General features: G+C 49.7%; 1 protein-coding gene across 1 annotated transcript in view; it reads left to right on the top strand.

Annotated features, from left to right (window-relative positions):
- The first annotated feature begins 5483 nt into the window (after positions 1–5483).
- The window catches only part of SCAMP3 (secretory carrier membrane protein 3), an 84133-nt gene continuing 72160 nt past the window's right edge, over positions 5484–17456 (top strand). Inside the window, exon 1 of the mRNA XM_086947394.1 lies at positions 5484–5704. Coding sequence (XP_086803520.1) covers positions 5645–5704 — 60 coding nt within the window. The 5' untranslated portion in view covers positions 5484–5644. The remainder of the gene's footprint in view (positions 5705–17456) is intronic.

Below are 17456 nucleotides of genomic sequence, written 5' to 3'. Positions count from 1 at the left end.
TCCCACAGCAACGCCCGCTGCAGTGATTCGATATCAGTAAAGTATTTCGCCGGTACGGGATCCTGTGTATTCTGCAGGGCATATAAGAAGCGAGGCAGCGCCATCATCTTAAAAAGCGCGGCTCTACCCATCAGGGAGATCGGCAACTTCTTCCAGCCTTCGACGTCCCGGCGCAATCGCTCCAATGGCGGGAGGAGGTTGTGCGAGTACCGGGCTCGGGAGTCCCGCGACACGTAGATGCCCAAGTACCGAAAGCCCTGCTGGGCCACCTGAATTGAGCACCCACGGGGGAGGCGCGGCGTGTCTCCGGACAGTACGTACAATGAGGATTTAGACCAATTGATCGCCAGGCCCGAGTGGGTCCCGAAGGTCCGCAAGAGTTCAAAGGCCATTATGAGCGAGTGGCATGGAGAGGAGAGGTACAGAAGGATGTCGTCCGCATAGAGCGATATCCGGTCCTCGAAACCCGGGGACCACGGTATCCCAGAGATATCGGGGTGCGTTCTAATCCAGGCCGCCAGTGGCTCAAGCGCTAAGGCAAATAGGAGCGGGGAAAGCGGGCAGCCTTGCCTAGTGCCCCTGTGCAGCGCAAAGGAGGCAGACAACCGACCATTGACCGTCACATTGGCCATTGGAGCGGAGTACAGCAGCCGGACCCAGCCGATGAAAGCGGGGCCAAACCCCAACTTGGCCAGAACTGCCCACAGGTAGTTCCACTCCAACGAGTCAAATGCCATAGTGGCGTCGAGGGAGGCGAGGACAGCGGGTTCTCGGAGCAGATGGACACGCGCCATTACTGCGTGAAGCCGTCTCAGATTGAGCGCCGTATTCCGATGCGGGATGAAACCGGACTGGTCCGGGTGTACCAGGTCCGAGATCACTCCCACCAACCGATTAGCCAATAGTTTGGCCAGAATTTTGGGTTCGGCGTTTAAGAGGGAGATAGGTCGGTAGGATCGACAAAGATCGCGAGGCTTCCCCTCCTTATGTATCACCACAATGGTGGCCAGCCGCTGGTCGGGGGGGAGTTCTCCCACCTCGCGGGCCTCAAGGAACATGTTTAACAGAGGTGTCGCAAGTGCGTCGGCCCTGAGTTTGTAGAGCTCAACCGGGATGCCGTTTGGCCCCGGCGCTTTGCCCGAGCGTAATGATTTAATAGCCAAGGCCGTCTCATCCACCGTTAGGTCCCTATCCATATCGTCGCGCTCGAGGTCCGAGAGGCAGGGAAGCTCAATGTCCTCCAGGAAGGATGCCGACGCAGACTCCGGGAGAGGGTCCGCCGAGGCGTAAACCTCCCCAAAGTAGTCCGCGAAGGACCCAACTATAGCCGCCGGGTCCGTGAGGGACAGGCCCTCCGCACTGGTCAGCTCCGGGACCACCCGAGACGCGAGTTCCCTTCTATCTAGCCACGCCAGGAGCTTGCCAGCCTTGTCACCCGCGTCATAAATTCTGCCTTGCTGTTCCCTGCTCAGGGCTTTCGCCGCGTCAGTGGCGGTCGCCCGAAGCTCAGACTGTTTGAGGGAGAGAGCGTGGAGTAGCTCGGGAGACGGGCCCAGCTCCAGCTGGGAGTTTAGTGCAGCAATGTCAGATTCCAATCGAACTACGTCCTCGTCCCGCCGCCGGCGGACCTCCGCAATCAGGGAGAAGGCCTCGCCGCGAAGCACAGTTTTGAAGGCCTCCCAAAGGGAAACAGACGAGGCAACCGATCCTGTATTCTCGACGAAGTACCGATCCATAGCTTTAGCCAGGAGCGACCTGGTCTTCGGGTCGCGAAAATACCAAGGGTTGATGGGAGCCACCCGCGAGGACACGGGGGTTCGAAAGTCAAAGGAGACCCAAACCGGGGAGTGATCCGAAATGCCCCTAGCCAGGAGACGCGCAGTGGACACGGACTGCGCCTGGGCAGCCGGAGTGAGGACGTAATCCAGTCTAGAAAGGCTACCATGGGCGCCGGAGAGGAACGTGTACTGTCTCTGGGAGGGGTGCAACAGACGCCAGCAGTCAACCATCCCCATGGAATCTAAGAAGTCAGACAGCCAGGACTGGGAAGGACGCAGATCTCTGGATGGGAAGCGGTCCAGGTCCCCGGAAATGACAAAATTAAAGTCACCACCCACAAGCAGCAGCCCCTCAGGGAGACCCAAAATGGCGCCAGCTAGATCCCTGAAAGTAGTCTCTTGTAGCCCCGGGGAACATAAACCGAAACTAAAACTAGCGTGCAGCCCTCCCATTTGCCCACCACAGCAACATATCTGCCCCTCTCATCCGCAAGCACCGACTCCACCTCCAGCGGGAGGGACATGCGCACCATGATGCCCACCCCTCGTGATCCCGAAGAGAACCCTGAGTGTGCCACCATTTTGAAACCACGTCTGGTCAGAGCTTTACAAGTGTGCCCCACTAGGTGGGTCTCCTGCAGGAAAACCACATCTGGTGAACAACGTTTGAGCATTTGCAACACCACACCCCTTTTAATACGGTCCCCCAACCCGTTTACATTCCAGCTTAACAAGTTAAGAGTTCTACCCCCCATCATCAGGGACGTTCCGCCCCCTCCCCCCCACCCATGCCCGCAATGGCGCCCACAGCAATAACATAGTAGTACAATAAGACCTCAGCCAGGACAAGGAATAAGACAAGAAAAGAAGTAGAAAAAACACACCCCAACTACCCACCACCCTGCACCCCTGCATAAGACTAAAATCCACCCCAACTAGCAGTGTGCCTGTCGCCCCTTAACTAACCTACAAAAAGCCCACAGAGGAGAAAGGAGACATCCTATCACCCCCCGTCATCCCCCATATTATTGACAAAACGAGTCAAACCATAGCAGCAGTGTCTGAAGTGAAAGTCCCATACGGCTATCCAGCTCACAGAACGTCAAACAACAAATATTCATTCCTGCGCTTCCGCGCCCCCGGTGGAATCCTCCGTCTGGTCAGCCGGTTCGCGTCGCTCCTGTGGCAGGGTATCCAGCCAGTGCCCCACCTCGTCTGGATAGTCAAAAAACAAAGTCCGGTGGTCCCGCTCGATGCGGAGCTTGGCAGGGTAGAGCATGGAGTACCGCAGGCCCAGTTCTCTCAGTCTTCGTTTCACCCCGGTAAAGCTCTGACGCTGTTTTTGTACCGCCTGGGTGAAATCCGGAAAAAAGTTCACGTCTGAGTTCTGGAATCGCAAAGGACCCGCGGCTCTTGACGCCTGCAGGATAGCGTCTCTGTCCCTGAAGTTAAAGAGCCGTGCGATGATAGGGCGAGGGAAAGTGCCAGACTTGGGTGGTCCCCCCGGTATCCTGTGTGCCCGTTCCACCGAGAAGAACTTACTCAGGCCCCCCGGCGCTAAGTTCTTAAGCACCAGCTCCTCCACGAAAAGTTCAGCCGAGTCCTCCTCGGCCTTCTCCGGTACCCCAGTAATGCGGATGTTCTGGCGCCGCGCACGGCCTTCGAACTCGTCCAGTCGGCGCGCCAGCATTCCGTTCGCCAATTTCAGGCCACGTACCTCCGTCTGGATATCGGACACATCAGTGACCAGGCTAGTCGTCTTGAGATCCAACGACTTCACCCGGTCATTGGTTTTCCCGAGGTCCGTCCTGATGAGGTTCATATCGATCTTCAGGGAGTCGACCTTACTGGACAGTTCCTCCCGGAGTGCATGCATCTCCGTCTGCACTCCCGTGATCGCACCCAGAACGTCCCGAAGCGTTATGGCAGAATCGTCCGGTGATCCATCCCGTTTCGAGTCAGTAGTGCAGCCCGCCTGCGCCGGCGAGCTTCTTGACTGGGAAAAGCGTTCCGGGATAGTAGACTGGGACTGGGACGGTTTTTTGGTGACCCGCTGGGACTTGCCTCTGTCCAGGTCTCCTTTGCCCGCCATGTTGGTACCTCGGGTCAGACGGCCAGCAGGGGTAAGAATCCTCTTGGTAGGCGCGCCACACACACGATGATAAAACCAGGGTCCGTTACGTTGGCCGAGTAGCGGGGCATGCAGATATCAGAGTTGCTCCCCGGTGGAACTAAGCTCAGACAAAGAAGCGCCCGTGCAGAAGCACCGCTGTACCCCTCAATGATGTGCAATGACACGGGAGGAGCCTCCGGGCCTCGTCGAGCTAACTAAGTCCAGGAATGTCTGATTTTCATTCCGAAAGCGGGCGCCGCATCAGGACCCACTCAGCAGTCGATTCCCACCAACGTGGGACAGGATAGATAGCAGGATTATTACGGAGGACCGGGAGGTCTTCGGAGCTCCGAGCTCACGCGGCCATCTTGATCGCCGGCGAAGCTCCTCCCTCCCTATAATATAAATTTTTATTATGTGACCTAGTATGTTCGTATTCTGCACATAAATAAATCTAAAGAGAGTAGACATACAAATGGCGTTTTTAAACAAAGACAGCCCTCCACACTCTACTCTCACACAGAGACATGGGCACAGATTGAACACTGTACATCTGACTTTATCTCAGCTGTGAAGTCTAAATGTGGAAAGTGAATACCTGAAAGACAGATTCAATTGTTGAAGTGAATCAATAAGCACACGCTGGCTGACCAAGGGTGAAACAAAAAGGTTCAGTGCTAATGAAACAAGCGGTCTTCAACATGGACACGGACAGGGCGGAGCGAGTGGGCGCCCAGCTGCAAAAGTGAAAGCAGCTGCAGCGTCCACACGCTTAATGACCCGTGAAAGACAGGTGGCGGCTGCGTGCGTGAACGCTTGCGTGAACGCAAGCGCTATGCCAGCCAAAGCATGGGGTAGCACTTTGAAAACCCCCATACTAAAAGTCGAGCAAACAGTGCATGCGTTGCTCTAGGCTCGAGCTAAAAATGAATGTGTCCTTGTGTTGCATAACTGGTGCTCATGTAAAGCGCTCCAATACCTTCGGGACCAGTTTGCGCTATATAAATCTACAAATTAAAAAAAAACATGATGACGGGGTAAATTATGAGGCAAAGGGCCAAGAAATTCCCAAATGTAATGTAATTGGTTCTACTGTAAAACGCACTGACACCATCAGGTAAACTTTGCGCTATATAAAAACGCATAAATAAATAAGGGGGTTAGAATGGTAAGTGGGGTTAGAAGTAGCTTGGCTTGAGCTCCTAGTGGCATCAAGTTACGTTCTTGCAGTGTGTTGCTGGACCACAAACAAGCCCTGAAAAACATAATTGAATCGTTTAAAATTTGCTCAGTTGAACAGCCGCTAACGATTAATTTTTCAGACCAGTAATAAATGTTATTTATCAAGCATTACCCACTCAAACGCTAATCACGTGACCAACACCTAGCCTCTCTTCTATTTCAATTATTAGCGCAGAGCCGCTGTCAAAATACGGTATTAAAAAAAAGTCCTGTACTTCCGGCATCCTTGAATAGAGCATGCGCAGAACAGCTTTCACCTCTGCTTGCCTGCGTTACAAGCCTCGGTCTAGATAGCAACCCCGCCCTTCGCTTGGGATACTCTGCGTTATGATTGGATGTCCATTTGGCAGGTGTGATTGGCATGGGCGGGCGGGTCCTAATGGACCCTCGTGACTGGGGCGGAGGGGGAGTGGAGTCAGGGAGAGCCGGGAGACAAGCAGGGGGAGCTTAGGACAGCGGAAAGCGAAAAGCGCCTGGGGCAAAACCAGGGGAGCTGGTGACAGGGGCCACCATGGCTCAGAGAGACATGAACCCCTTCAGCGATCCCAGTGAGCTGGATAACCCTTTTCAGGTGAGAGGCGGTGGCAGCGTGAGGGATGGACGGGAATGGGATGCAAAGGGGAACGAGAACAGGCCAATCCTTTTCACGATTATGAGTTTTAAATTGGCCCGGGGATCGGAGGTGGAGAAACCATGCATGTCAGTGGAGATTTAAGAGAGCATGACAAATGTACAACCCTTTCCTTTCGGTGTGGGTAGACAGGGTAGTGTAGAGAGTTGGGGTAGAAGACCAGTCGCAGCCAAGACCTGGGGCACCTCCCAAACACCCCAGAACCTTCCACTCCCTCATGGACTTCCTAAGGAACCTCAAGACATGGCTCTTCCAGACAAAACACCAGAGATTTGATAATGACATTAGTAGTGTGGTCTAATCTTGAAAATTATTGAATTGCATACATCTCACAAGTGGATAAGTTCACCCCACTCCCTCCAACCTACGTTTCATCCTAATTTATATTCAAAATTGGTCTTGTGACCATGGCCTAAATAATAATTTTGTGTATGCTCCTTCCATGGAGGGGAGGGGGTAATAGCAGAGATTGGCATAGTCATGGGTCAGATGATTGTCAGGAATGACGCCTGTCTAAATGTGGATTTATTGATAGTGGGAAAGGTCCAAAACAAAAATGAACCTATACCACAAGAGGGCATTATAGTGAGGTTCTGGCTGGAGGTTTAATATATGTCAAAGAGGTGTACAGTACCCATGCAGGAGAGAGGTTTCAAATACTTAGGGATATACATCACCTGAGACCCAGGCGAGTACTACAACCAGAATTTAGGGCGGCAGTTAGATAGACTCATAACTGATGCAGAACACTGGCCCACCCTTCCTCTGACGTTGCAGCATTGTTCAAAATGATGGCTCTTTCACATCTACTATACATGTTACAAACTCACCGTACAAGGTGCCTACCTACTTATTCCGAAAGCGGGACTCAGAACTCCGTGCCCTACTATAGAGTGGAGCTGGCCCACAGATCACTCTGTGTAAGCTCCAAAAGGGGGTCTTCGAGGGAGGCCTAGCGGTGCCCGACATTCATGGTTACTACTGGGCCTCGCAACTGGTGAATGTAAATGTTTAGATTTGATTCATCTATTTGTAGAGCACGCGAGTGCCCGAAGGCGTCTTGGCGCTGAGATGTACCACTGGCTCTTGAAGATGTTGATTAGAGCTGTGCAGAGAAAAGCCAAGTTTTAACTTCCTTTCTAAAGGATTTCAAGGATGGGCTGATGTTTATGTCTAGTGGTAGTTGGTTCCAGATTCTTGCTGTGTGTACCAAGAAGCTTCTTCCGCCCCAGTTGGCTCTCCTGAATCTCGGGACCTTGATGAGTTTCTTTTGGCCGGATCTGAGAAGTCTATTTGGCTCATAGTGTTTTAGATGGGATTTTAGAAATTGTGATCCGGTTCCGTTGATTGCCTTGTATGCTAGGCATAGTGATTTAAATTGTATCCTTTTTGTAATTGGTAGCCAATGCAGGTTTTTTAGTTTGTGGCTGACTGTGTCAAACTTTGGTATTCCAAGTATCAACCTCGCTGCTGCATTCTGCAGGCGTTGAAGTTTGAGTAGGATTTTCTTCCTGGCTCCGGCATATAGGCCGTTCCCGTAGTCCAGTCTGGATAAGGCCAATGCTGTCACCACTGTCTTGCGCGAATCATGCGGTAGGTAAGGTAGAATTTTTTTGATCATTTTTAGGATGTACCAAAGTGATGATGCCAGCTTACTGGCTTGGGCATCGAATGAGAGATTGGTGTCTAGAGTGATTCCCAGGTTTTTCACCTTTTCTGATGATTCGGGGCACCTTCCCAGATCTTTTGGCCACCATGAGGGGGACCATATATTTGTGTCCCCTCCAAGTATCATAACCCCACTCTTGTCCCCGTTAAGTTTTAGGCAGTTCATTCTCATCTATTGGCTGATCTGTACCATGCAGTGTTGAAATTTTTCTGCTGTGTCTTCAACATCCCTACTAATTGACACCACGATTTGGGTATCGTCGGCGTAGGATATTGGGGTGAAACCACAGTTCCTTATTGTTTGTGCAAGGGGAGCCACATATAGATTAAAAAGAGTGGGGCTCAACCCTGGTCACCGTTTGGGAGGCGCCAAAGGTTACTGGACGGGGACTTTGTATAGCCAAAACGGGGGGCATTCTTAAAGACATCCGTGCAACTCTCGCTACACTAGAATGCCAGATTCAGCAGCAGGAAACAAACACACGCAACATACGAGGGCCCCACACTGGCCAAGGTCCGTGAGTTACTTACGGACTATCAAGCCAAAGCAGAAAGGGAGTGCCTGTTTCGCAGCAAATAGCATGTCGGTATGGTGAAGGGGAACGCCCCAGCAAAGCGCCTGCAGAAACGATTAGACCGCCAAAAGCTGCGAACCATGTCTTAGCCATCCGCGATGGGAAGAGTGAGGTACACACGGATACTCTGGCCATAATGGCTGTTTTTATGACTCCCTACCAAATCGCTGTACACGTCTTGTGCGACTGGGCAAGGCGAGACAGTGCAATATTTACAGCAGATAGAACCCGCCTGGCTCAGTAAGGGTCAGCTGGAATTCCTAGCGGCCGACATTGAGGTAGAGGAAATACGAGGGGCCATCATGCAGATAAGGAGCGGGAAGGTGCCGAGAAGGATGGCCTAACTACAGAATTTTATAAGACCTACATAGATACGCTTGCCCCCTTCCTCAAATGGGTATATGAAGAGGCCGCCTAGCGGGGACACTTCCACCCTCCATGCGAGAGGCGATGTTGGTTTCGCTGTTGAAGCCGGGGAACACCCCCATCTCTACAGACTCTAATAGGCCGCTGTCCCTAATAAACTGCGATGTCAAGATATTGGCAAAGGTGTTGGCCAACAGGCTTACGCTATTGATGGGCAATCTAATCAGGCCAGACCAAGCGGGCTTCATACCTGCTCGATCCACCTCGCAAAACATTCGGATACTGTTCGCTATTATGTATTAGATTGGCCAGGAAGATCAGGCAGCGACGGTATTTCTTGACGCCACCAAGGCGTCCGATTCCCTGGAATGGGATTATCTATCCGCAGTATTGACGCTTATGGGGTTCCTTCCCTGGTTCCTTTTGTGGATCAAGTTGCTGTACCATCGCCCCTGTGCCACCCTGCTCCTGAATGGAGAGCATTCCCCGGCCTTTGGCATTTCCAGAGGCACGCGGTAGGGGTGTCCCCCATCACCCCTGCTATTTACAATAGCAAAGGAGCCCCTGGCCACCATGCTCTGGCAGCACCACACGAGATACGCGCTGGACTACCCCACAAGGCCAGTCTTAATTTCGCTGTACACGGATGACATCACTCTCTATGTGCGTAATCCTGAAGAAGGATTGAACGCCATGATCCGCGAAAGAACAACATTTGGGGCCTTCGCGGTAATTACCATAAACTGGGGCAAGTCACAGGTGATGCCTCTCACTCGGTGCACCACTTCCTTTCCGATGGACTACCCGCTACAGTGGTGCGAGGACAAGGTCCGGTATCTTGGCATAACCATAGTCAAAGATAAGGAGGGACTAATACGAGTAAACTACGGGATTGCTGCTTTTTGTGGGCTGCGTTGTGTTCCCCCACTAAGATTCTATCTCTCACACAGGCCTGGAATTTTAGTGTATAATATGAAGTCCAAAAAGAAGAGGTAAGACCAGCCTTGCAACTGTTTTTCAGAAGTGAACCTGATCATGGAAAGTAAAGTAGGACTACTCATGGTGCCTTAACCCTTTGTGAGGAAGTCCTGTCTAACTTCTCTGCAATCACAATCATAAAACAGCCTTTCACGACCTTAACTCTGGTTTGAGATCTTGCTGGCGACTAATTTAACCCCCAGTAAATGTGGCACTTACTTTCTAAGCAGAACACTTGGAGCCTGACTCTAAAATGGCGCCCTCCAATGTATTTTCACCGGTATGGGAAGATGGCCCATCTGACAAGGGGGTCCGATGGGCTTAGCTGAGGAAACAATCCTAAGATCTAGAGACAAACCACCCACAGAGTCTTGGAGATCAACAGACTCGTTTTGCCTGACCTTAAGATGGCTGCCAAGCTACACTCCCCTTCCTATCCTACCACCCTCGCCAGCTCCACCAGTCTGTCTCTGGACTCTAGACTTTTGGTCCCTTCCTGATTCTCACCTTTATACGGCGGAGTCCAAAATGTATGACCGATTCCCGGTGGAGCTGCCCAGACAGCTATAGGGGAGGCAGGCTCTGGCACACCGCTATGACCAACACCTACCCAGACGGACCTCGGACGTATGTCTCGTATCTTTCTCCACTGCTGACTCCCTCCCGTGGACTCCCTGCTCTCCCAGGCCTTTTTCTTTTTTCCCCCTCTCTTTTCTGTGGATCTTGTTTTTCATGGTCGCTAATAACTCCTGTATTGAATTTGTAAACACTTTGTAATTAATGTGATCAATTTTGTAATTTGTAACACAATGTTTCCTTATGTTAAGCGCTAGACCTAGTATTTTGGCCGATGCCCGATGGAGCTACCTAATAGCTATAGAGGAGATGGCCCCCTTGGCCGTCAGCTACCCAGCCGGACTTTGAGCAGACATTCTTCGTCTTGCCTTCGCTTTCTCCCTCCCACCCCTTTACCCTACCCCCTTTCTCCTTCTATGGTCCATTTTTCGTCCCCTATGCTTTTTAAATGTTTTTCCGTTGAGACCTAGCTATTTGGCCGATGCCCGGTGGAGCTACCTGATAGCTATAAAGGAGATGGGCTGTGGACTTCCCCCTCGGCGGGCACCTACCCAGCCGGTCTTTGGGCAGACTCTACCTCGTCCCTCCACCCTATTTCCCTCCTACCCCTATACCCTACCACCTCTCTTCTAAGCTCCATTTATCTTGTCTTTACGCCCTTGAAACGTTTTTATAGAAACTGATGTAACTGGTAACTGATGTAATTTTGTAACTTTGTGGAACCCTTTGTAAAGCGCTCTGATACTTCCGGGTCTAGCCAGCCCTATATAGAACTCAAATAAATTAAAATTAAAAATAAACTTGATCACTAGGTGGATAGCCTTGATGCTTTCCCTAGCGGGCCAATTAGCCGTAATGAAAATGGTTATCATGCCCACATTTTTAGACCTGTTCATGATCATCCCCTTCAACCCAGCCTCCCCTTTTTCACAAGACTTAAGAGTCCGCTCATCCATTTGGCATGGGGTGGGAAATAGCCACAGATAAAGTGGAGCACCCTTATAGTGCTGTTTGCCCAGGGTGGGTTTGAAGCACCTGATCCTGAACTTTACTATCTCAGCGTTCAGGGCATGATGGGAGTAGTGTTGGGTTAAAATCTCCCCACATAGGAGGTGGGTCTAGTCTATGCTCACTATATGAGCCCTAAGTTTAATAAAATAATCTTTATCGTCCACATTGGGCCCATAGCTGCATACTAGTGTGACTGATGCTGATGTCATCCTGCCCCAGGTCCCACAGAACCCCCCTTGCGGGTCAAGTATGGAGTTCTCTTCGTTGTAAGGCACCGTACATTTAATTAAAATAGCTGTGCCTCTCGAGTAGGCGGAATAGGAAGAAAAGTATCTTTGGGAGGCCCACCTAGCCGCAAACTGAGGCTGTTGTGTAGGGAGGGTATGAGTTTCCTGCAACATAGCTATGCCTACATGATGCCTATCCAGGTAGGCCAATAGGTGTAGTTTTTTTCTGGGCTCCCCCAGCCAGCTGACATCCCAAATTACGAGTCCCACTTGCGTAGTAGTGTTAGTTCGGCGATTGTCACCTGCCATCTGCAAGTGTCCAGAAGAGGCAGATGTCCAGAAGACTTGCTTCTATGTCTTGGTGTTGTCTGTACATGAGTAGTCTAATACCCATTGAAATCCGAGCAATGGCCTCTATGAAACCCCAACTAGCCCCCCACAATGGCGACCCCAACTTGCTGTGTACAGACCCCACCCTCTTAAACCCTCCCGGTAAAACGAAAAGAACCTGTGTGGCTTTCTGTGCAGCAACGAATCTAGTGTGGGTCACTTGGCTGCCAGTAAGCAACAGCTTTAACATTCCCACAACAGAGGAAGAAAGGTAACTCTGTAAGAAAAATATTCCCCACCATAGGAGGAAAAGGGAACTCCCTTGGAAGTGTGTGTCCTAGTGGGCGTGGCAGCTGCTTCTGCACGGTAGTGGCGTGCAGAAGGGGACCCAGGAATGCAGACAAAATAGCTTTTTATTCGCCTGTGATGCCCGGCCGCTAATTGCGTATAGCGTTGCAATTCCTGCCAGGCAGGTGGAGCGCAGAGCGAGATGGGGTTTGAATCTGGGGCTGGGCTGCGCTCCTCACCATCCACAAAGCGCTCAGGGACACCCCACCCGGGAAGCCGGGTTCGCCCCGGGGGAGCCCTGTTCGGGTGAGGCTCACCGCATTGCACCAGGTGAGGCGTGATGTTGGGCCGCCGGCTCACAGCTCTGCGACGCGGGGTGGGTGCTACCTCCTTGCAGGTCATCATCACCACGTATCTCTGCAGTCTTCAGCCCCACGGGGCACGCAGGACGTCCTCTCGCCCTAGCAGGCCGCGGTTAGGGGCACTTGTGCGATCCACCACAGCGTTCGTCACTGTAGGCCGTGATCCCTGGCCTGGCGTGAATTCAGCTCGCTTCCAGGCTTGCGCGGCTCCCCGTGCTGTCGTTTGCTTGTAGGTCAGCGGAGCCCGCATGTGTCTCCCAGACCCACCGGGTTCACACAGTACCTGGCTCCCTTGTAAACTTCGGGGATAAGATGCAAGCCAGGGCTCATCAGGATGGCGTAGTTATCGTAGAGGGTCAGGGGCTCCGGCCGCGCGCAGCGTCTCTCAGAAGGGCTCCCCAGGCTGCACGCAGCCTGCAGATGCCCTCAGTCGCGCGATCCCCATAGTGGCTCCGTCACCTCTCTCGGTCGCCTGCAGGTATGTGCTGGGGTCGCCACAACAAGTCCACTTGTGCGGCCCCTCGATCTCCGTAGTCGTCGGCGGACTCTCCCTGCTCTCGGCTCGGCCAGCAGCGCCGCTCCGCACAGGCCACAAATTTGCAGGGCGCCCAGCTGGTCCGCTGCTGTCTCCGGATCGTTACTGAAGGGTAACACCGCTCCCACCTACCCTCCACCATGTTGTGGGGCAGAGTACAGCGAGAGTCCCTCACGGGTTCAGGATTTTTTAATAGTTTCTCCAGGGCTGACGGAGCCTCACCATAGTGCGGCTATCTTGTTAGTCCGTCCTCCAGTGTCCAGAATATAAGTAGCTCTTGTTATAGAAAATGTTGGAGAACCCTGCATAGGGCAATTAGGTCAAATATTTGATGTCTAACTGGATAATGGATTAAATGGATGCTATTTTACACTGGAAAACAGTAGATGTGATGTTGAATGGAGATTGGGGTGGAGGGGCTGGTCGAAAAGTCAGTGCCTAAAAATTGAAGACCAGAAGTGTGATAGATGGTAGGGTAGAGGCAGACAGGGTAAGGATCAGGCAGCATGGCTGTTCACGGCGAAGTGGTCTGCTACTGTGTGGGGTCAAATGGTGCGGGTCGTGCAGGGTGACAAATCACAATGTGGACGCTCAGACACACTTAAGGTTCTGTGATCGCGGTAGAACAGGATGAGTGAAACAGTTCAATAAATCAATGTATGAGGTACCAAGCAGGATGAGAGGTTAGACTGTGGTATAACTGTGTGAAGTGTCCTTTGTTAGTTTGGCAATGAAATGTGGCTTGTATACCATTGTTATGTCAGACTTGCGAAGAGACATCCCACACTACTAAGGGCAACTGGAAACAAGAGTATGACGTAAGCATGAGTCTAGAGCTGCCAGTAAATGTTGGGTTTATTATTTATAAATAACTGTGTTGTTTTGTGCTAGTATGTCACTTAGCAACCAGTTTCTCATGCTGACTGCCAAAGGCATATTACGGAGGTGAATTTGGATGTTTTGTTAATCAACAAGATCGTGGGCGACTATCAGTTCGGTGGCAATCTTCAGCGTCCTTCATCAACCTGGTCAGACCGTGGATTTCAACCTTAATATTTAACACAACACAGAGAAGATGGTGCTGGTATGGTGTAGTTGTGTGCATTAGGCCTCCTTGAAAAGTGAGTTTTGAGTTTTTTTAGCAAACAGGGAGGCTCAGAAGTTCTTTGGTTAACGTTCAAAGAGCTCTAATGCTGACAGCCTTGAGTGAGAAAAATACTTTTTCTCACTCAGTTTGAGATTGCAAGTTACTGATGAGGTTAGAAACTAAAGACATTGCTGTAGGGGAGACTCTATAGAACAAGTGAAAAAGTCAGTCCTAGTTAGTGAATTGCGGTAGATGTAGTAATTCCTTGGCCCTGATCTTTTACTGTTTATAAACGGGGCTTGATCCCTGGGCAAGAACTCGTAGAAATCGCTTATGGGTTGTTTGGTATCAATATGATATAATTTGGAATGTGCATGTTCCAGATAAAGGCTACCGGCGTCACTTAGGTGGCTATTCCAAGCCTGGTAGTAGTTCTTTGATGTTTTTTGTTAGAACATGCAATTCTTTTGTTGGTGAGCTGGTTCTGTGTGATCGGTTGGATCACACCTACTCACAGATAACTGCTTTATGAATTGGGCTCTAGTAGATACAAAGTTTGTACTGTGTAGTTTATGTGAGTATGATACTTGGACAGGAGGTAGAAGGAGCCCCAGCAGAGGCAATAAGGTGGGCCTATGATCACTAGCAGATTTGAGCAATTCAGCTGGCACAAGCACTGGTCAGGAAGCAAAAAGACAATTCATAATGTAGTTGCGGTGAAGAAACTTTAGAAGACCCCATAGTGCTACTTTGCTGTTCTATTTAGGAGTTTTGGAGTGCACTACGTCGCTTTCAGAATCTTTGCAGTGCTTGTTTATACCGCAGACTGTATGATGAACAACGTTTGTGGACATTTTAGATTCCAATCAGATAAGAGCTAGCTAGCTGATGCCATATTCCCCAGTCACTACTCTTAGCGTTATGGTATTCAACTGGACCTGAACAGATCAGAAGGCTACTGAATGGTAAAGCGTTTGTGTAATTAGACGTGGCTTCAATGAGATTGAGTCTGTGACTCCTGCCTCATGACAACACTACCATGCTTTAAATTTTTTAAATTTTCTTTTTAGGTCGAGCCTAGAGCCAGACTTGTAGTTGAGTAGCGAATAGAAGTCCCTCCCACTCCGCCCATAATTGCCATTGACTTGTGTCATTTTCTGTCCTAAATGCTGGCTTCTGATTCGTAAATAGGCTTGCTAGTCCCCCCTTAGTACTGCCTCCTCTTCATTTATCACCTCCCATGGTGACTGTCCCCTTTACTTCGGTTGTTACACGGTGCGTGTTATTTAGTCTGCGAGCACAATTTTCTTAATTCATTATCTTTTACTGCAGGCACAACATGCTTAGGTGCCTTCTTTAACCCCTGCTTCCTGTTGTCGTGCCTTCTGTACTGTAAGATCTACAGTGATGATTCAGGTGGAGCGAGTAATAGAAGATACTGCAGAGCAGATGCAATTTTGGACCATTGGTACCAGATCCTAATATTTTAACTGAAGTGGGGTCCTTGGTCTGGTCAGTCAGTAATGGGAGACCCTACAGTTCAGGCAAGAACACATACAACCTTATTCAGGAGGCAGCAGGAAACCTACCATGCAGGTAAGTCAGAAACACAGATCCCAGCTCAGGGAAGGCCCTAGTCAGTGCCCTGGTCAGGTGGTAATTAGAGCCACTCCAATGCTGGAAAGAAAGCCAGGATGGCAAGGGGATTGCAGGAGAATAAATGCTACACATATGTTGGTCATTAATATTCCGGAGCCTTTGCAGTGCAGGCATTATGGATTTCCTTTTGATATGAGACAGTGGGAAACACATAACCTGGGTATGAGTGCCTTTAACCCTGCAACGTGGCCCCATGACATGTTATGCCTTCTAATATTTTTGTTTTATTAGCTATTAGCACTTTGCTTGTGATGAGAATTTAACCTTTACAATGTTAAAAGCAAACTTCAAAACCCAGCATGCTGCTTGCTGGTGGCTAAAAAGCAAGATTGATTGAATGTATCACTCTTGACTTAGCCTCATGTTTTGACAATTCGCAGGAGATAGTGTTAGGAGTTTACAGTTGAGGTACATTTTAGCTGAGCAGTGGCAGGTGGCTCACAGCAAACCTTACATGTCAAAAAGCCTCAGAATTCCATGACTTGGGATTCTTCAGTAAAGGGATAATTGAAGAAGTTCTCCCTAAATGCTTCTTTAGCAACAGTGGTCCCCACCTCAAGTCTGGTCCTGTGGAAACTATTTCACACACAATGAGATGTCTCATTCCATCACTTCTCTTTACCATACCTTAGGTAACGGTACGGTTGGGAGATTTCTTAGGGATTCATGGTTGTGTTACAACTAGCCAACATTGGTAAGTAGGGTTAGGAGGAAGAGATTAAGAAAATGATTTGTGCTCATCAGGTCGCACTTACACTAACTAGGTGCAACCTCTTTGTAATCAAGAGCATGAGAGTAGCCTTTATAGAAAGCAATTTGTGTTGGAAATCAGCTGTATCTTTAGCCAGATAGTGATCAGAGAAAATATACTAAAAGTGCAGTATTACTATTGTTAGCACAGAGCGAGAAAATGACATCTTCAGATGAGGGATTGGGTGAGTGTTAACTTGGCAGTGACAGTTCGTAAATGAGATAGAAAGTACTTTCTAATCAACCCTACCAAACGTAGTGGTGGAAAATTGTGGCATGTGAGTAGGTTGGCCAAGTGACCTTTTCTTTAGTGGTTAGAGAGGCAGCCATTGACTCAGTTATGGTGGCGGTCAGTAAATAAGAGTGTGAATCGGAAAGAGAAAGGATCTTGACTGACGTTGGCACTGAAGCTTTAAATGCTCCGATGGGTGGTTCGCCAAGGTCCAAGAGGAAGAATTTGGAAAACTGTAGAGTGCGACGTCTTGTGAAGGCATCACAGAAGATGAAGGCTTGTGTAGTGGTTTAGGTTAGACCTATAACACATTCTATAGTAGTTAGCCATTCTTTTTTTTGTTATTGTAAGTATTTTTGGGGGGTGTCGTTAAGGGGAGGAAGGTGTGTGTAGAGATGGTTGCTTGTTAACCGTTTGGAATGTTGCTTATATGCTCCTCCCTCCTCGTTAGAATACTGGAGAAGAGTTTGGATTTGAACTTCCCCCCAGTCACTAGTGCCAGTTGTGTCTCTGTCCATGGGACTGGCTTTGCTCCTACTCCCAAGGTGCAATAACAGGAATTCATAGGTGCTTAAAAAGTTGAGATGCATTTTAACTGAGTCCTGGCAGCACAGCTCACAAAAAGTCTAACAGGCAAGGCAACTGGAATTATGTTATTCTTCAGCAGCAGCGTTTTCCACATAATTATGGATTTGCCATATAATCTATCATTTGCTGAATAATCTGCAGATTTTACCAGAAAATATATTTTTTGTTTTGAACTCAAATGGCTCATATCTGCTAAAAATATGGTGACACTTGTTCCCGTGCAGTAGATGGCCCTCCGCAAAAGTTGTCTGTCACCTTTCATTTGCTTGCTTTTAAGGCGGTTATATCTTCTCCCAGTGTTAAAATAATGAAGTATTACTATCACATGTGCCCCATTAGGCCTCAATTTTCATTTGTTTGCTGCATAACTTAATCAACTCTGCCGCATAATTCGGCCCACTTGCCGCATAATTCTAGTGGCCCTGCTTATAGGTAGAACGACCTCTTAATTGACTCTTCC

The sequence above is a fragment of the Lissotriton vulgaris genome, chromosome 12 (genome assembly GCF_964263255.1).
Source record: "Lissotriton vulgaris chromosome 12, aLisVul1.2, whole genome shotgun sequence".
NCBI lineage: Eukaryota > Metazoa > Chordata > Amphibia > Caudata > Salamandridae > Lissotriton > Lissotriton vulgaris.
The sequence above is the reverse complement of the archived record's forward strand: the minus strand, read 5'-3'. Positions and strand labels throughout refer to the sequence as shown.